Source organism: Rhinoderma darwinii, chromosome 2 (assembly GCF_050947455.1).
Source record: "Rhinoderma darwinii isolate aRhiDar2 chromosome 2, aRhiDar2.hap1, whole genome shotgun sequence".
In the NCBI taxonomy this organism is placed as follows: Eukaryota; Metazoa; Chordata; class Amphibia; order Anura; family Rhinodermatidae; genus Rhinoderma; species Rhinoderma darwinii.
In genome coordinates this window covers 39,746,784-39,767,450 of record NC_134688.1, presented here as the reverse complement: position 1 = coordinate 39,767,450, position 20,667 = coordinate 39,746,784, and the positions used below count along the sequence as shown (strand labels likewise).

Below are 20,667 nucleotides of genomic sequence, written 5' to 3'. Positions count from 1 at the left end.
CTTGATTATACCTGCGTGGTACACGGTGGTTGCCTCTTCCATAATTTACTCCTACCCCCTTCCTCTTTAGTTGGAAAATGAATAATGGCATTTATTTAAAAAATAAATAAAAAGTAAAAACAACACAGCACTTACAGGGTTTTAGGGGCCTTGAAAAATGTGGATATACTGAGCATCAATACTGTGCATACTGTGACAAAAAAAGAAATAATTCTTGAGGAAATCAGGTTTTTATTTATTTTGTTTTTACAAAGCAGAAAATATACAGAATGAAACATTTATTTGTCTATCAATATGGTCTTTATTTACTGTCCTCGATTTGTGGATCCAGTGATGAATACTCCGCCAGTTCTGTATATGGAAACACACACGCTCACAATGCCAATGTAAATGAATAGCAGCGCCTTCATTAGAGGGGAAATAACAGGTGAATTCAGCGGAACGGAATGTGGTGATTATATATTTATGGATTTCTTACCCATGAAAGATTTTAGTAAATAGGCTGCTTTATGGCAATCCCTGGGCATTGTCCTTCGGAATATTATTTATAACATTTCTATAGTTGGATGCCAGGTTTCCATGGCTGCTAATACTCTTCTATCATTGTCTGTATGATAAACACTATACATTCCATACATATACAGCATATATGACACAGAACACAAGACAACAGACTATTTCATATGGATGATAACAGTGAATGTGATATGGCAGCTGACAGCCCCCAATGTCACTAGTTACCCAATACCGCTAAACTAGAATAATCAATTCCATGTAAAAAAAAAATCGAAGGTGCCAGTCAGGGGAATAGAAGACCGTGTGCTATATAAGTGTCCTTCATTGTGGGTGGTCCCAGTCATTCAACAGAATAGAGCGCGGACATATGACAATTGGGGATACTCAATGAAATCCTCTAGTTCAGTTCTGATAGGACATTGTACAGCTTTTATTTACGGCACCACTGCTGTGTTCGAGCCTAGTTTAACATTGCTCAGTTTCGCATGATGTAAATGAGCGCCATGTAATAATACATTTCCTCCTGCAGTCATGCTGTAGGGAAAACACGTGGCTGCCGGTTCCCCTGGCAATATCAGCTGATCGCTAGAGGTATTTCAGCAGTCAGATCTGCGGCGATCAATCATCTGATCACTGGGTGTGGTTTTCATTTGGGGAGGGTTTGAACATCCAACACCTTTAATACCACAACAAATTCTAATATAAATACTAAATATACTGTATAAAGAAAAAAGGGCTGTCCATTTTGGAAAACTTTTTATTTATCATTAGAAAGTGCCGCTAGCTGATCACCTGTGCTTGAGATTTACTCTATTACTCGTATTAAACACATATATCGTGAGTATATGTTTTTTTTTTATCACTGTAAAGGGTCACCTAAATTATTCTTTGTGCAAGCAGTGTGGGTGGTGAACTGTTGCTAGGCAGGGCAGTGGTAGCCTGTGATTACTACTGCACAAGAGACAGCGGAGGAGAAGGGACCACTGGGCAGCAGCATTGTACGCTACCGGGATCCTCAATCAACGAGAGACTATCCTAGGGTTGTGCAATCTTTTCGGACTTGCATGGATCTTGACTCCCTGTATGCCTTACATTTAAGTAAAAGCATTTCCGAGTATGAAAATATTTTCAGTAATTTAAACAGAATGAAGGTAGCTTCTTAGTTACCAATTATAGTTGATCATGGGATTGAGATTTTAACAGTATGTAGAAATAAGTCTCTGTTCACACTAACATCATGGCTTTTGTTTATAACAGAAGCCATGACACTGTGACGAATCCAAACGTTGACAGACAGACTCCATTGACTTATAAATGGGGTCTGTCAAGAGTTTTACTTGATACCATCAAGAATAATGCTGCATGTTGAGCTATTCTCTCAGTCAAAATGAATGGAACCCTTGATGGTGGCTCTTAAAGGGGTATTCCCAATGTAAATATTTATGGAATATCCACAGGATATGTCATAAATGTCTGCTATCTCCAGAGTGTGGTGAGATGACTGCTGGCCATCGCATCCAGGCAGGGAATGCGGAGGTGGGCGCTCTTGCCAATCATTTTTATGGTAGTTGCAGAAGCCAGCGAGCCCGCTGTGCATGGAGCAGCACCTCGGTCATAATGTTTAAGTTGGGAATGTAAACAGAGCCACCCATGCTGGGATTTTTTTTTCAATCATATGTTACAATAAATGTACATGGGTAATTTATAAAAATAATATTCGAAAAAATTTAAGTAAAATTGTTGTATTGTGGTCATCAATTATGTTCATATGTTAAAAAAAATAATAAAAAATAAAAATAAAATAATATATATACACATATATATATATATATATATATATATATATATATATATTCTTTTGTTAACAAGAGGTTTTGCTGCTAATAAATGTTTTATTTTAATGAGGCAAATACTATAACGTTGGTATATTACACTGTTCTACAGCTATTTGGCACAGTCATTGTCTAGATTGTGCAGGAATATTCTCTGCCAGCCTGCGTTTCAATGAAGGAATGCTGCAAGTCTGTTGATGGCTGTTGATATGCAGTATCTGAGCCGTTGCGAGCAGTCTGGATAATCCTACGGCTCGGGATGGCCCCGGGTTCAGGTCACCGTCTCAGTCACCGCTGTAGAACTCTGCCGACGTGGAAGCTCCTGTTTGGAGTGAAAGTTATCCCAGTAATCCGCATCCTCAGGTGTAATTGGAACAGCAGATGCCATGAGATCTTTATAGGTAAGAATAGTGAACAAAGTTTCATTCTGGAGATCAAAAAGACAAAGTCAATAAGATATACAGAATGTCATTATCACCCTTAAATGTGTAGGAAGAAATGCTGGTGATTCAATGTGAAGAATGTTCAGACTCCAGAAGTAAATCTGTCAACATCTATGAGGGGATTAGACTTCGATCCAGAGTTTAACTTCTATAAAGTCACCAAAGTGTTTCAAAGAGCTTGTGTGGGGGAAAAAACCTGACTGCAAGAAGCAGCTTTCAGCTTGAAGAAAAAAAGATTTCACCTAAAAGTCCCGGAGTCATCAGGATACTACGAATTTTGTTCAGACAAATATATATCTATATACATACAGATGTGGCCGTCTTTATCTTGACTTTTAACGCATTAAACACAGCGTGTCAAGAAACTTTATCTTGACTTTTTCAATGACTTTTTTTGTATGATATCACGTTGCAGCATGTTATCAGAGTCAAGATAAAGATGGCTACATCCGTACATACATACAGTATATATTTCTATATACACAAAGATAGAATCCAGCAGCACAGGCTTAAATGAAAGGGGGTGCAAGCCTTAGGGAACAGATCACTGTCCCTATAGACAAAAAGCAGTAAATAGGCAGCGCTCACAAAGGCTTATGATGAATAAAGAGGGTGTTTTATTGACTCCAAAAGTTTCGGCTTACACAACCTGAGCCTTTCCCAAGCCAATGAAGGGCTCAGGTTGTCTGAGCCGAAATAAAGCAGCGGCTTTTTTCACTATAAGGGTGAATGCACACGATGCGTATTATGTGCGGTTTTGCTGCGCGTATTTGCGTGCGGCAAAACGGCAGCGTAATACAGTACCAGCATAGTCAATGAGATTCCAGGAAATCCCATGTACACGCTGCTGTATTTTTCCGCACGTAAATTGACATACGGTGCAGAATTTAAAATCCACGGCAGGCCAATTTATCTTGCGTTTCCGCTTGCGAATTGTATCTGCCTTTTGCTGTGTAAAATTGCACCAAAGGCCACGGTGTGAAAACGCACCGATAAATGTATCAAAACGTATCGAAAAACGCACGATTAGGTGTTTTTACCTGCAAGTTTCCTGCGTATTGCTGTGGTTTTGGTGAGTATTTTCCGCAGCAAAATATGCAACATGTGCATGTAGACTAAGCCTTTGTGAGTGCTGTCTATTTACTATATATATATATCCAGACTACGGTTATATTGGGAGGTCCAGACTACACAGTCAGAATGCGTTTATTGGCAGGAGGTCAGACTACACATCCAGACTGCTGTTATAGCGGGAGGTCCAGACTACATTGTACATCCAGACTGCTCTTATAGGGGGGGGGGGGGGTCCAATCTACACATACAGACTGCTGCTATATGGCGAAGGTCTAGACTACACAGTCGGAATGCTGTTATCGGGGGGGGGGGGGGGGGGTGACACTGCAGATCCAGACTGCTGTTATAGTGGGAGGTCCAGACAACACATCCAGACTGCTGTTATAGCGGGAGGTCCAGACAACACATCCAGACTGCTGTTATAGCGGGAGGTCCAGACAACACATCCAGACTGCTGTTATAGTGGGAGGTCCAGACAACACATCCAGATTGCTGTTGCAGCGGGAGGTCCAGACTACACAGGCAGACTGCTGCTATACAGGAAAGACTAGACTACACAGTCAGAATGCTGTATCGGGGGAGGTCAGACTACACCTCCAGACTTCTGTTATAGGGGGCGGTCCAGACTACATACACATCCCAACTGCAGTTAAAGAGGGAGGTCAGACTACACATCCAGACTGCAGTTATAGAGAGAGGTCCAGAATACACATCCAGACTGCTGTTATAGGGGATGCTTCAGACCACACATGCAAACTGCTGTTATAAGGGAAGGTCCATACTATACATACACATTGCTGCTCCAATACACATCCAGACTACTGTTATATTTTCAGTTTGCAAGATCTGTTGCATAAATATAAATTAAACACCCGTATATGGAAGTCTGTGTTATATCTACTAATATTAAGTATTGTATTATCTTAAAACCAGGACTTCATTATATACTCATCATGTATTATAAAAGTATTGTTATTATCGTACCTGTGATTTGGAGGGTTTCTTTGTGCCTGGGCTGCCCAAAGCAACAGCCACATGATGCTTCTCATCTAGGAGAATTTCCTGTAAAAAAAACATGGGAAAAGCTGGGTAAGTTGCACAATGTAAGGGTATGTTCTCAAGTGTCATTTTCTCAGTTGAGATTTTGTGAAAATTGCCGAAAAATATTCTTCTAAAATTTTTACACAAAACACTGAAAAAAATATAACACTATAGTTGCCCCTGTTACATGAAGTAAATGAAAACAAGAAACATATAAAACTCACCGAATTCCAGGTATAATTTGGGTCTAGGAGATGCAATGATCCCCTGCTTCAAGTCCTCCAGCATTGCCCAGCTTAGACCATAGCAATTGTCTGGTGCGGATTTCGCACCACAAATCCGCAGCAAAGTACAATTGAATTATTGTTGATGGGGTCAAAACCACATCCACATGAAGCGGAAAAAAAATCAGTGCAGAGTTGATGCGGAAGAAAGCTGTGACAGGATTTACCTCTACCTATGCTTCTTCTAGCCTCTTCCTCCAAAACAAACAGGAATTGCTGCAAATACAGTATAATAACCGCCAGAAAAAAGTAAGATAGCGGCACAGATCACTGTACACATGCCGCCAGTGGAGAATCGAGGTTGACTCAGGTCTTAAAGAGACAGAGCTTCAAGAAATTAGAGGTTTTTTTTTAAAAAAATTTTCCAAATTATATTTCAGTAAGGTTTTATGTTTTAGTCTTCTATTACTTCATGAGGTATCCTAGGATTATAAGTCCACTTTAACCCCTAGGATTTTCCCACAACAGATATCGTTAGGATATACAGAACCATAAACGTCCGATACGTGGGGGGTCCCACTGCTGACATTTGCAAAAAGTCAAAGTTGCAACATTTCACTTATTTTTTAGACATTTTGTTACCCTGTATTTGATTAGAATAAAGTTATCTTACTGAACAGCAAACACAAACCCCAAAAAACAATGGAGGAACCACCGGTTTTTTTTCCCATTTCACCTTAGAAATAATATTTATCAGTTTCCCGGTACATTAACCCCTTCAGGACCAAGCTCATTTTGGCCTTCAGGACCAGACCCATTTTTTCAAATCTGACATATTTCACTTTATGTGGTAATAACTCCGGAACGCTTTTACCTATCAAAGTGATTCTGAGATTGTTTTCTCGTGACACATTGGACTTTATGATAGTGGAAAAATGTGGTCGATAAATTCAATATTTACCAGTGAAAAACACCAAAATTTGGTGAAAAATTGCAAAAATTAGCATTTTTCTAAATGTAAATGTATCTGCTTGTAAGACAGGCAGTTATACCACACAAAATTGTTGCTAATTAACATCCCCCATATGTCTACTTTAGATTGGCATCGTTTTTTGAACATCCTTTTATTTTTCTAGGACGTTACAAGGCTTAGAACTTTAGCAGAAATTTCTCACATTTTCAAGAAAATTTCAAAAGGCTATTTTTACAGGGGCCAGTTCAGTTGTGAAGCGGCTTTTAGGGCCTTATATATTAGAAACCGCCAAAAAGTCACCCCATTTTAAAATCTTCACCCCTCAAAGTATTCAAAACAGCATTTAGAAAGTTTCTTAACCCTTTAAACGTTTCACAGGAATTAAAGCAACGTAGAGGTGAAATTTTCAAATTTCATTTTTTTTTTGCAGAAATTCATTTTTATTCTATTTTTTTTGTAACACAGAAGTTTTTACCAGAGAAACGCAACTCAATATTTATTGCCCAGATTCTGCAGTTTTTAGAAATATCCCACATGTGGCCCTAGCGTGTTACTGGACTGAAGCACCGGCCTCCGAAGCAAAGGAGCACCCAGTGGATTTTGGGCCTCCTTTTTATTAGAAAATATTTTAGGCACCATGTCAGGTTTCAAGGGCTCTTTCGGTGCCAAAACAGTGGAAATCCACCAAAAGTGACCCCATTTTGGAAACTACACCCCTTGAGGAAATTATCTAGGGGTATAGTGAGCATTTTGACTCCGCAGGTTTTTTGCAGAAATTATTGGAAGTAGGCCGTGAAAATAAAAATCGTCATTCTTTCAAAGATTATGTAGGTTTAGCTAATTTTTTCTAATTTCCACGAGGACTAAAGGAGAAAAAGCACCACAACATTTGTAAAGCAATTTCTCCCGAGTAAAACAATACCCCACATGTGGTTATAAACGGATGTTTGGACACACGGCGGAGCTTAGAAGGGAAAGAGCGCCATTTGGCTTTTGGAGCTCAAATTTAGCAGGAATGGTTTGTGGAGGCCATGTCGCATTTGCAAAGCCCCTAAGGAACCAAAACAGTGAAAACGCCAAAAAAGTGACTCCATTGAGAAAACTACACCCCTTGAGGAATCCATCTAGGGGTGTAGTGAGCATTTTGCCCCCACAGGTGTTTCATAGATTTTATTAGAATTGGGCAGTGAAAATAAAAAAAATCCTTTTTCTTCAATAAGACGTAGCTTTAGCTCCAAATTTTTAATTTTCTCAACAAATAAAGGAAAAAAAGAACCCCAACGCTTGTAAAGCAACTTCTCTGGAGTACGGCAATACCCCACACGTGGTCGTAAAATGCTGTTTGGGCACACGGCAGGGCTCAGAAGGGAAGGAGCGCCATTTGCTTTTGGTGTACAGATTTTGCTGCATTTGGTTTCTGGTCGCTATGTTGCATTTGCAAAGTCCCTGTGGGACCAAAACAGTGGATCCCCCCCAGAAGTGACCCCATTTTGGAAACAACACCCTAAAGGTATTCACCTAGGGGTGTAGTGAGCATGTTAACCCCACAGGTGTTTTGCAGAAATTCATGTGCACACGATGTGGGAGAATGAAAATGGGAATTTTTCCTTAGATACGCCAATATGTGGTGCCCGGCTTGTGCCACCATAACAAGACAGCTCTCAATTATTATGCGGTGTTTCCCTGTTTTAGAATCACCCTACATGTGGCCCTAATCTTTTGCCTGGACATTCGACAGGGCTCAGGAGTGAAAGAGTACCATGTAATATTGAGGCCTAATTTGGCGCCTTATAAAGTATTGGTTCACAATTGCAGAGGCTTTGATGTGAAATAATAAAAGAAACCCCTGAGAAGTGACCCCATTTTGGAAACTGCACCCCTCAAGGCATTCATTAAGAGGTGTAGTGAGCATTTTCACCCCACGTGTCTTTTCCATAAATGATTGCGCTGCGGAAGGTACAAATTAAAATGTTTCCCTAGATATGCCAATTCAGTGTCAAATGTCATGCCCAGCTTGTGCCACTTTTTTTTTTATATACACCGTTCACCGTACGTTATAAACTACATATTACCTTCATTCTGCGGGTCAGTACGATTCCGGCGATACCAAATTTATAGAACTTTTTTATAACTTTTTGCACAATAAAATTACTTTTGGAAAGAGAATGTATTTTTTCTGTCGCCAAGTTGTGAGAGCCATAACTTTTACATTTTTTCATCGATGGAGCTGTGTGAGGGCTTGTTTTTTTTGCGAGACGAGGTATAGATTTTATCGGTACCATTTTTGGATACATGCGACTTTTTGATCACTTTTTATTTCAATTTTTGGAAGACAGTGACCAAAAAAAACAGTAATTATGGCAGTGTTTTTGAGGTTTTTTTTTACGGCGTTCACTGCGCTGGATAAATAACATAATGTTTTTATAGTTCAGGTCGTTACGGTCGCTGCGATACCAAATATGTATGGCTTTATTATTTTTTTCAATAATAAATGACTTATAAGGGAAAAAGGGCGATTGTGTTTTGTGTTATTATTTGAAACTTTTATTGTATGTTTTCCAACTTTTATTTTTACTTTTTTTACACTTTTTTTTACACTTTTCTTTAGTCCCACTAGGGGACTTGAATGTCCAACTATTTGTTTGATGTTCTAATACATTGCACTACCTATGTAGTGCAATGTATTGGAACTGTCAGTTGTTCACTGACAGCAAGCCGATCAGGCTCCGCCTCTGGGCGGGGCCTAATCAGCTTACGTAATGGCAGACAGGAGTCCATTGTTAGGGCTCCTGTTGCCATGGTAGCAGTCGCCAGCCTTGCCATCGCATGGCAAGGCTGCCGATTTTCTACAAACCTCTAGGATGCAGCGATCACAATGGATCGCTGCATCGAAGGGGTTAATGCAAGGAATCGGAGCTAGCTCCGGTTCCTGGCGATAGATCGGGGTGTCCGCTGTAACATACAGCGGACACCCACTGCTGATGACGGCGGCTCAGCTTCTGAGCCGGAAGCTGAGCCGGCGCCATCTTGCCGATGTTACCGGAAGCCTCCTGGGCCCCGCCGACGACGGGGCATAGGAGGATTCCGTTACAGGCTGATCGGGAGGTAAGCATTAGCCCTCCGATCGCCTTTGCAGCCACCGGCAACCCAGCGATCACGTTGCTGGGGTGCCGGTGGCTATAAACTCCTCACATGCTGCGATCTCTATTGAACGCAGCATGTGAGGGGTTAATCGGTCGGATCGGAGGCTAGCTCCGGTCCTGGCCGATACCTTAGGGTGCCAGCTGTAACATACAGTTGTTACCCGGTGGTGATGTCGCTGGCTCAGCTCCTGAGCCAGCTTCATCTCCATGACGTATATTTACGTGAAAAGGCGGTAAGCCACCGATTTTAATGACGTTTATATACGTGATCCGGCGGGAAGGGGTTAAATGGTGCCATTAAAAACAACAACCCATCTTGCAAAAAAACAAGCCCTCCTACGGATGTATCGATCAAAAAATAGTGTAAATGTACAGAACCCTTTCTTATATGGATGTCCGATACAAGAAGGGGAGTACTATATGACTGCTGGATCAGACAGGGTTTGTTTGTGGTCTATAACCATGGAGCAGCAGTTACATCCTCCTAGTGCGCATAAGTTACGTCTTCATACGAGCTGTACACACCAAATGGAGATTGTTAATCAAAATTATACGCAAAGATGCTTCATTTTTTATTTTAGATTCAATGGAGCGAAAATAAATAAAAGTTGCGAAGGTGCAATTACCCTTTCGGCTGTGTTTCACAGCGTTGTTCCCGGAAGACGCCATGTTTGTCGTGGCGTTATTTCTAGGCCAAAAAATCTGCTGCGGCCAGACGTTCCATTAAAGTCTAAAGTGAAACATAAAATTAACTACAAACAATGCGTTTTTCTTTGTGGCGTTTTGGTGGCCTTTTTTAGGATAATAACCTTGTTTTCAAAACGCAGCACGCTCTCGGTGGGGCGTTTTTCCCAAAGGCTCCTCTATGAGACTTCTAAAGCGCCAGCAAGTCGCATGTTCAAAACGTTGCAAAGTAAATTTAAAAAAAAGCTACCACAAATGCTCATAAAAAACACACTTAAAAATTGTGCAGGTTTTAGCAAGAATTTAAAAAATACACGATGGATACCAGCGCCCCACCCCCCACTCCTGACAGACCCCATTGACTCAGGATTCCAATGAGGCGTCCAAAGTTTTGACGAAAAAAAACGGAGGCTCCAACGCAGATGTGGACATCTTCATCCACGAGCATACTGTGGTTAGGGAGACGGTCAAATCCTTGCTATAAATCTAATTTTTCAAGTTTGCATTTCAGGTCTACATTAAAGATGCAACTGGAATGAGATGTACTCTTACCTCAAAGGACCAATCTTCCTCCTCATCATCGAGCCACATTTTGGTCTGTGTGTAAACCTGTCCCATATCCATGTGTAAGGGTGACACCTCAAATTGAATTCTTTGCAGGTTAAAGCCGAGGCCGACCCCTATGGCTTTTATAAAGCTTTCCTTCAGTGCCTGAAACCGCAAACACACACATGATGCCAAGATAGATTTTGTGGTTGTCACAAAATTCAATGTTTTATTTACCATAGTTGTCATCATATCAAAATCCCTTCATGTCTGTGCATTCAACCTTATAAATGTTTCACTTCTTGGTATGAATAATGTATATAGTGTTATGTCAGAAAAACATAAAAAGAAGCAGAGAATTATCTGATGGATAAAAATGTTGCCACAAACCTCTTCTCCCCCTAGTGAGAAACATATGCTTGTCACTGAAACACTACGACTGCTGTGTACCACCAACATTGCGGCAAAGATGGAGCCCATGATTAAGTCATTCATCTCAGGAGGACATATATATACAGTGGAGGAAATAAGTATTTGATCCCTTGCTGATTTTGTAAGTTTGCCCACTGTCAAAGACATGAACAGTCTAGAATTTTTAGGCTAGGTTAATTTTACCAGTGAGAGATAGATTATATTTAAAAAAAAACTGAAAATCACATTGTCAAAATTATATATATTTATTTGCATTGTGCACAGAGAAATAGTATTTGATCCCCTACCAACCATTAAGAGTTCAGCCTCCTCCAGACCAGTTACACGCTCCAAATCAACTTGGTGCCTGCATTAAAGACAGCTCTTACATGGTCACCTGTATAAAAGACTCCTGTCCACAGACTCAATTAATCAGTCTGACTCTAACCTCTACAACATGGGCAAGACCAAAGAGCTTTCTAAGGATGTCAGGGACAAGATCATAGACCTGCACAAGGCTGGAATGGGCTACAAAACCATAAGTAAGCCGCTGGGTGAGAAGGAGACAACTGTTGGTGCAATAGTAAGAAAGTGGAAGACATACAAAATGACTGTCAATCGACATCGATCTGGGGCTCCATGCAAAATCTCACCTCGTGGGGTATCCTTGATCCTGAGGAAGGTGAGAGCTCAGCCGAAAACTACACTGGGGAACTTGTTAATGATCTCAAGGCAGCTGGGACCACAGTCACCAAGAAAACCATTGGTAACACATTACGCCGTAATGGATTAAAATCCTGCAGTGCCCGCAAGGTCCCCCTGCTCAAGAAGGCACATGTACAGGCCCGTCTGAAGTTTGCAAATGAACATCTGGATGATTCTGAGAGTGATTGGGAGAAGGTGCTGTGGTCAGATGAGACTAAAATTTAGCTCTTCGGCATTAACTCAACTCGCCGTGTTTGAAGAAGAGAAATGCTGCCTATGACCCAAAGAACACCGTCCCCACTGTCAAGCATGGAGGTGGAAACATTATGTTTTGGGGGTGTTTCTCTGCTAAGGGCACAGGACTACTTCACCGCATCAATGGGAGAATGGATGGAGCCATGTACCGTCAAATCCTGAGTGACAACCTCCTTCCCTCCACCAGGACATTAAAAATGGCTCGTGGCTGGATCTTCCAGCACGATATTGACCCGAAACATACAGCCAAGGCAACAAAGGAGTGGCTCAAAAAGAAGCACATTAAGGTCATGGAGTGGCCTAGCCAGTCTCCAGACCTTAATCCCATAGAAAACTTATGAAGGGAGCTGAAGATCCGAGTTGCCAAGCGACAGCCTCGAAATCTTAATGATTTACAGATGATCTGCAAAGAGGAGTGGGCCATAATTTCATCTAACATGTGTGCAAACCTCATCATTAACTACAAAAAACGTCTGACTGCTGTGCTTGCCAGCAAGGGTTTTGTCACCAAGTATTAAGTCTTGTTTGGCAAAGGGATCAAATACTTATTTCTCTGTGCACAATGCAAATAAATATATATAATTTTGACAATGTGATTTTCTTTTTATATAATCTATCTCTCACTGGTAAAATTAACCTAGCCTAAAAATTGTAGACTGTTCATGTCTTTGACAGTGGGCAAACTTACAAAATCAGCAAGGGATCAAATACTTATTTCCTTCAAAAAACGCACGCACGCACGCGCACACGCACGCACACACACACACACACACACCAAAAGTATTCAGAGACTTACACATTACCCCTACAGGAGCTTTTATGACATCCCATTCTACATCCATAGGTATTAATTTAGAGTTGGTCCCCCCTTTGCAGCTAAAACATCTTCCACTCTTCTGGGAAGATTTTCTACAAGATTTTGGGGTGTCTGTGGGAATTTTTGCCCGTTCATCCAGAAGAGCATTTGTGAGGTCAGACACTGATGTTGGAGAAGGCCGAGCTCGCAATCTCTGTTTTAGTTTATCCCAAATGTGTTGAATGGGGTTGAGGTCAGGACTCTGGTGTGGAAGAACTTGACTGGCCCCACAAACTCCCCCAACCATGTCTTTATGGGCCTTGTGCACTGGGGAACAGTCATCCTGGAACAGAAAAGGGCCGAACCCCAAACTCTTCTCACCATGTTGGAAGCTACAATTGTCCAAAACGTCTTGGTATGCTGAAGCATTAAGATTTCCCATCACTGAAAATAAGGGGCCAACCCCTGAAAAACACCCCCATAGTATTATCCCTCCTCCACCAAACTTTACATTTGGCACAATGCAGTCAGACTGGTAATGTTCTCCTGGCATTCACCAAACCCAGACTCGTCCAACAGACCGGCAGATAGAGAAGCGTGATTCATCACTCCACAGAACATGTTTCCACTGCTCCAGAGTCCGGTGGCGGCGGCTTTACAACACTCCATAAGAGAGCAATCACAATAATAATAATTATATATAAGGCTATGGTCACATCTGCATCGTGGCTTCCATTTAAGTTAGAGGCCACAACGTAGTTTCCGATCTATTGACTTGAGGTGGGATCCATCATTTTGATGGAAGAGTGACTACAATCTATGTATAGTGTTGTAATGTCAGTGCTACATAAGTAACTGGAAATTAAGGGTAGGAAGACACACAGCGTATTCAGTCCGGATACACTGCGTTAAACTGCGCAGCTGAACACTGCAGGGATTGCCATCCGAAATAACGCACCACACTGTGGTGCGTTATTTAGGGTGTACATTCCGCTGCGTAAATGATCGCACATACTTACCCACTCTCTCCTCCAACGTCCGCTCCGGCCTCCCTGGATGGCATGGCATGCAATGTCATCCAGGGAGGCCGTACTGGAGAAGAAGCAGGGAACTCTGCGTAAGTATAACTTTATTTATTTTTTCTTACTTGCGATTTTTGCGGCGAATTGCTGTGATTCCGCCGCAAATATCGCAGCACGCACTGCTATGTTGCGGGTTTAAGCACCCCATTGAATTCACCCGAAACAAAAGAGTTGCGTATCCGCAGAATTAATTGACGTGCTGGGGTTGAGGTAGTCAATTTATGTGCGTTTTTTGGGCGGAAATTTACCGCAGTGTGGGGACGAGATTTGTTGAAATATCACCCACTCTGCTGCTACTGTAATATTCTGCGGATTTTTCGCAATTAATCCGCAGTGTTTACGCCGTGTGTGTCCCCACCCTATAGGTAAATGCCTACAAATTGTCTAAACTTCCTCACTTGCCTCCGTCACACGCTGTGCAGTCATCCGTTTATCTCATGCAGCCATTATTTGCCAGCAATGATTTACCCAGTGCCTGTAGAACATGTCGAGTTGCGCCCAGTCACTTCCCATACTCTTGATAGAGTGCCACTCTCTTTCCGTAAACTGGCGGTGCATGATACGAAAGAACTCTTCTGTGGAGCCGCTGCCTGAAAAATGGCAAACATAAATTGAAATGGTCTGAATAAATATTATACTTCTCACTTTTAACAAGCCAATGCGACCTTGTTCAAATAAACTGCAGCTCGGAAATGGGAGAATCAAGCTGAAGATTTACCACAGCGCTAGAGCCCTGTCATTTATATCAATTACTCTGTATAGTAGTGGAAGCTTCATCCTGAGATCACAACTCAAAGCCCCTGGATATTCTGCCGGAGGAAGCCATGCTTTATACAGAAATGTAACGTGCATGGGAATTATCAGGACCTGTCAGATATTACACATCGTAACAACAAACCCAATCATCTCGGGGAGAGCAAGGACTCCGCTCACTTCCAATTGGGATTTCCCTCTACGCAGCAGAGACGTACAGCACCGAGGCAGCGGCTGTGGTAGAGAGTACTTGGAATAAATGTTCATCCAATCCTCGAAGAACAAACTTTTTTTCACCCCATGTCCTTCGTATTTGATCACATGAAAATTGTATGAAAGTTTCATGCTACAATATATCCAAAGCAACGGTCACAAAAAGAGCAGCCCCAGCCTCACAGAGATGAGCGATTCTTATAGTCTCTTAAGATGTAGCCGCTTTCAGAGTTAGGCTTTATTCACACGAGCGGGTCCGTTTGCATCCACAAAAAACGGGCAGTTTTTCATGCGTATGACTTTCCGTATTGCGTCAGTGGGGTTTCCATGTTTTTCCTCTGTGAGCTCTTCCTGGTATTACTTTCTTTCCTTCTCTGCATTCCTTTAGCAACTGATGGGTGAAAAACGGACAGCACACATATGTCGCCCTTGTGCAGTCTAAGTTTTTCAAGCACCCACTACAATGGGCGAGTCTGATCACGCAGCGGACATACGCTCCATGAAAAAACATGGATGTGTGAATAAGGCCTTACAAATATACAGATTTAGCAGAGTAGACTTCGTTTTATAGCACAACTCATTGTGGCATCACCATGTTGTCTGTAGATTTCCACGAGATTGCAATAAAACTCTAAGCTTTTTACAAAGTTTACAGAGTACAAAAGTCACGCCTCGTCGACAAGAACACCCAGCTATCACATTATTCTTACATTTCCAGGAGGAATAAACAGAGGAATGGCACAATGTAGAGTTCTAAGAAAAGATTCTCCAAAGTTGTTATTTCATGGGGAATACAAGTATCTGCTCAAATAGTCATGTCAGGAGAGGGGACAGGTCCGCTTTAACATTCTAGCGCCTTCTTATTGGGTGAACAGATAAACTGGACATACACATTAGACCAGTGATTCCAAATCTTTTTATCAATGGGAAACTACGGGGGGAAAAAAATCTTGTGGAACCCTTACCAATTTTTTTTTTCGAAAGACAAAAAATGCTAAAAACAAGTAATGTTTAAAGGAGAAGTCACCAGGTCCTAACATCCAATTTACATATATGACCTTTAGCCGGCTTCCTCGCTGCTCCTCCATTCCTGAAGCTGTCCAATCAGCACGAGGCAGCGTATGACAAATGTGTTGGATTAGAAGTCTTGCCCAGCATGGTCTCGCTCGGCAAGACTTGCCGTATAAGCTGCCTCGTAACAAAACAGATCCTGCCTGATTGGACAGCGCCATAAGCAGTGAAGATGGCTCCACCCAGGGAGATTCACTGGCTAACTACAGCTAATTAGCATATTGGGTGCCTAATGTATGGAGCATCATTACTCAGGAACGGGAGGGAGCAGAACAAAAAGAAAAACAGCGCTGCAAACACGGAGAAAGCGGGCTAAAGGTAATATATGTAAGTTGGATGTTAGGACTTGGTGACAGATCCTCTTTCAGGTCCCTCAACTAATCCAGACTCCAGACTAGTCCTCTAAATTTATTAGGACTTCACAACAGACCTCTAAGTTTAATTTAGATCCCAAACCACAACAGTTAATTCAGACTACAGGCTAGCCCATAAAATAAACTTAGACCCCAGAACCCTAAACTAATTCAGACCCCCCCCCCCAAAAAAAAAAAAAGAGATAAAAACATAGACTTAGTGCGTTTCTCCAATAGCCATTACCAAGATGACATTTAGGTAACCCCTGCTTTCCCTGGAGCCCCGTTTGAGAACCTCGTGTCTACAGGATGAATTTTAGAATAATCCATTTCCATGAGATCTACAACCTTCCCATGAATGAAAGAATGGGAAAATGAAATTCCGGCCTCTAAAGCTTTATTTAGATTAACGTACACATTGACATTTTGCTAAAGGAGAAAGCAGATGAGTATATTTTCGTTAAAGTTCAGGACTTTGATGAAATGTAATTTTTGGAACCTTCCTGCAGCTTTAACCTATTACCGGGATCAATAGTTAATTATGTAGCAAATCAATGGTTTCAAGATGACGACAGTAATAGTCGGATTTGAAAGACGGACCAAAGATAATGCAGAAGTGAATGAATTAAACAGAAAATCTGTTACACGGGTTAATTTGTTCTGCTATAAAAACCTATGCAACCCCCGCCCCCTACTATTTAAAATGAGCAAAACCATGCAGATAGCCCCCACCTCACTTTTCATCCAATTACAAGGCTCGTAATCGGAGCCTTGTAGACGTCTCAGATGAAATGTACATAACTGACGAGGGAATGGGGAAAGAGAATCTTGATCGATGATGCACCACAAATGGCCCACATGTACATTAACAATCAGGAAGGATAGATACGTATACGGCAGGGAATACAGGTGTTGCGGTGGTGAAATACTATATCCTAGCTTACAGTCAAGAAATCCCAGGAAGCAGCTTTATTAAGAGGTCACAGTCTAAGTCTCTTCATGTCTGAGATCACGGACATCTGCGGCTTACATGCATCATTTATTTATAGCACACTAATATAGGGTTATTAGGATCAATCTCTGCATTAAAGGGAAACTCCAGAGAAAACTGGACGCTCCTCATTGGGAGTTCTTCACATTTGACTTTGCCATTGGCTAAGCAGCACAAGCCACAGCCACTTGGGATTGACATCTGTCTCATAAAGTCCAGGTTCTTTAACCCCTGTCGTCTGACTATACATTGCCCCTACAACTGGATACGTAGCATTCAAATTCTGGCTTAGGCCTTGTTCACAAAGTGCAGATTTGATGCAGATTTTCAATGCTTTTTTTTAACCCCTTCCCTCCGCAGCAATTTTTATTTTTACTTTTTCCTCCCCACCTTACAAAAGCCATAGCATTATTTTTCCGTTTATATATAGCCATATGCGGGCTTATTTTCTGCGGGACGAGTTGTAGTTTTTCTCGGCACCACTTATTGTAACATAAAATGTACTGGGATACTGGAAAAAAAAAAATTGTGTAGTGGAATAGCAAAAAAAACAGTGATTGCCCCATTGTTATTAGGTTTAGTTTTTACAGCATTTACGTGTGGTAAAAATTACATGTTAACTTTATTCTGCGGGTCAATACGATTACGGTGATACCAAATTTATGTTTCTTTCTTATGTTTTACTGCATTTACAAGGAAAAAATTTATTGTTAAAAATAAATTTTGTTTTGTCACCACATTTCTCCCGATTGAGCGGTGTACGCAGAGCCTAATTTTTGCGGGGCGAGCTGTAGTTTTTATTAGTACGATTTTGAGGTGCCTAAGACTTTTTATAAAAAATTTTGTGGGATGGGAGACGAGGAAATCAACAAGCAGCAATTCTACAGTTCTTTTCTTTTTTTTTTTACTACATTCACTGTGTAGGTCAAATAATGTTATATTGTAAGCTAGGACTTTTATGGACGCAGCGATACCAGACATCTTGATTTATTAATTTTTTTCCATATCTTTTTGGGATATAATTTTTTCAGCTGTTTTTTTACTAGTTACTCCTAGGAACCTTCATCCAGCAATCGTTTGTACCATATACTGCTATACTAATGTATTTCAGTATATAGTGATTTTTACAAGCCTCTGGCAGGCCTTAGGGTCACAGTTCACACGTTGCATAAATACGGCGGATTTTCCGCAACAGAATTTATTGCGGAAAATGCGCAGCAAATACAGTAGCAGCAGAGTGGATGAGATAGATAAAATCTCATCCACACGCTGCGTAAATATTGAGCGGAAAAAAACGCTTGGAAATTGACCTGCGGTGCAATTTTATTCCGCAGCATGTCAATTGTATTTGCGTAACCGCTGCTTACTTGTGGCGGGTTTTCCCCATTGAATTCAATGCAACAAACAACAAATAGCAGTTGCTGCGTGTTTTGCGGTGGGTTCGCAAGAAATGCAAGTCAGAAAAAATATTTGAATGGGAGAATTATGAAGCTGACATTCCGGACAAAAAACTGCAACACAGTTTGGTGCTGTTTTTCGCCCGGACTGCTTTTACGCAGTGTATCCGCCCCATGTGAACTCAGCCTTACTAGGAGCACAAAGATTGCCGACCTGGGAGCCTTCATGTAACATATAGTCGACACACGCAACTTATGGCGCGGACTCAGGTCGTGATCTATACAGGGTGGATGTCGGGAAGGGGTTAAAGGGGTTTTCCAGACAGTAAAAATTGATGGCCTATCCTGAGGATAGGCCATCAATAGCTGATCAGCTGTTTTGAAGGGAGTGCATTTAGCGGCTTTTCACAGGTATTGCAGGCTTCTCCTCCCATTGAAGTGAATAGGAGAAGGCTGCAATACCTGTGAATCACCTCTAAATGTGTCGATGATTCACAGTGAGCAAGTATAAATGAAGGGGAAGCAGCGCTCATACAAGCTCTGCGCCCCCTTAAAAACAGCTGATCGGCGGGACTTCCGGGAGTCGGACCCCGACCCATCACCTATTGATGGCCCATCCTGAGGATAGGCCATCAATTTTTACTGCCTGGAAAACACCTTTGAGTCAAAACCAGGAACGGAACCTAACCAGAAGAAATGTATAAAGGAAGGCTTTGAAGTGTCTCCACCCCTAGATCCAATTCTGGCTTTGGCATAAAAAATGCATGAAAAAATCTGCCTTATAGAGAGAGGTCTAAAGAGGGGGATCCGCTATGTCATATCCATAGGGCATATAATAATTATTTATATATAGCGCCAACATATTCCTCAGCACTTTACAAATCAGAGGGAACATGTACAGACAATATCAGACATTATATGATGACAAAACAAAGTCACAATTCAAACAAGAGGAGTGAGGACCCTGCTCGCAAGAATTTACAATCTGTGAGGAATTAAGGGAGACAAGAAATTCTAAAAAAGCTCGATCCGTGCAATGGTCCAGCCATCTTTTATACCCATGGGGTAGTAACATAAAGCTGCATGAGCCGGTCACCAGCCAGTGTCTGTGTATGACAGACATGAAGTGCATTAGGGTGTAAGGAGTGTGGGGGATACTGCTGAATGAGGGGGTCAGGTTCTGAGGACTCATGTAATAGTGGGGACAAGGAAAGGCATCAGATTAGGAAATGTTATAGACCTGTCTAAAAAGATGTGTTTTCAGGGCACGCTTAAAACTCTGGATGTTGGGAATTAATGTGATTGTCTGGGGTAGCGCATTCCAGAGGACGGGTGCAGCACAAGGAAAGTCCTGGAGGATTTTAATCTAAGGTCGTTGGCAGAACATAGAGCACGGGTAGGGTGGTAGACAGAGATGAGGGAGGAGATGTAAGGAGGTGCAGCACTGTGGAGAGGTTTGTGGGGGAGAGTAAGAGGTGTACATTGTATTCTAAAGTGAATGGGTAACCGTGTAAGGACTGGCAAAGGGTAGAGGCATCGGTGGAACGGTGTATGGGCTCAATAGAAAGACTATGAGCCCGTACACCAATCGCTTGGCTTTCCGAGCACTTCTGCCGCTTCATTTTAGCGATCAGTGGGAGTCTCAGTGATTGGACTCCCACTGATCAAAACTTCTAACGTATGATATGTCAAACATTTTTAAAAGTTTACTTACACTTTAAACTATGAGTTCTAGGAGGATGGTAGAAATCCAGCAGGGGTCTTGATGTCTGCCAGACAGAATTCTTTATTAGTAGTCCATGCTAAGGCTATGGTTTTCTTTAGAACAAGCGGCAGGTTTATACTTCTAGGTGAATACCCGGCCTTAATCCTCATGCACACAGAAAAATACTGGGCACCACAATGTGGCCTTTATTGTTCAACAATAAGGCCTGATTCACACGAACGTGTTAAACGTCCGTGGGACGGCCGTTGAAACAGCGGCCGTCCCACGGACCTATGTAATTCAATGTGGCCGTTCACATAGCCGTTGTTTCAACGGACCGTGTGAAGTGTCCGTGCGAAAATAGGACATGTCCTATCTTTTCACGCATCACACATCCCTTCATAGATTCTCAACTATGGGGGATGCGGGACATCACGCCCCGCAACGCCGAGCACGAAT

The 20,667-nt window shown here is 41.8% G+C and overlaps 1 protein-coding gene across 1 annotated transcript in view; it reads right to left on the bottom strand.

Annotated features, from left to right (window-relative positions):
• Positions 1-221: 221 nt before the first annotated feature.
• The window catches only part of AASDHPPT (aminoadipate-semialdehyde dehydrogenase-phosphopantetheinyl transferase), a 61,988-nt gene continuing 41,542 nt past the window's right edge, over positions 222-20,667 (bottom strand). Inside the window, exons 3-6 of the mRNA XM_075851583.1 lie at positions 14,194-14,315; positions 10,483-10,641; positions 4,850-4,927; positions 222-2,775 (exon numbers count right to left, since the gene is read on the bottom strand). Of these exons, the coding sequence (XP_075707698.1) occupies positions 2,620-2,775; positions 4,850-4,927; positions 10,483-10,641; positions 14,194-14,315 (515 nt within the window). The 3' untranslated portion in view covers positions 222-2,619. The remainder of the gene's footprint in view (positions 2,776-4,849; positions 4,928-10,482; positions 10,642-14,193; positions 14,316-20,667) is intronic.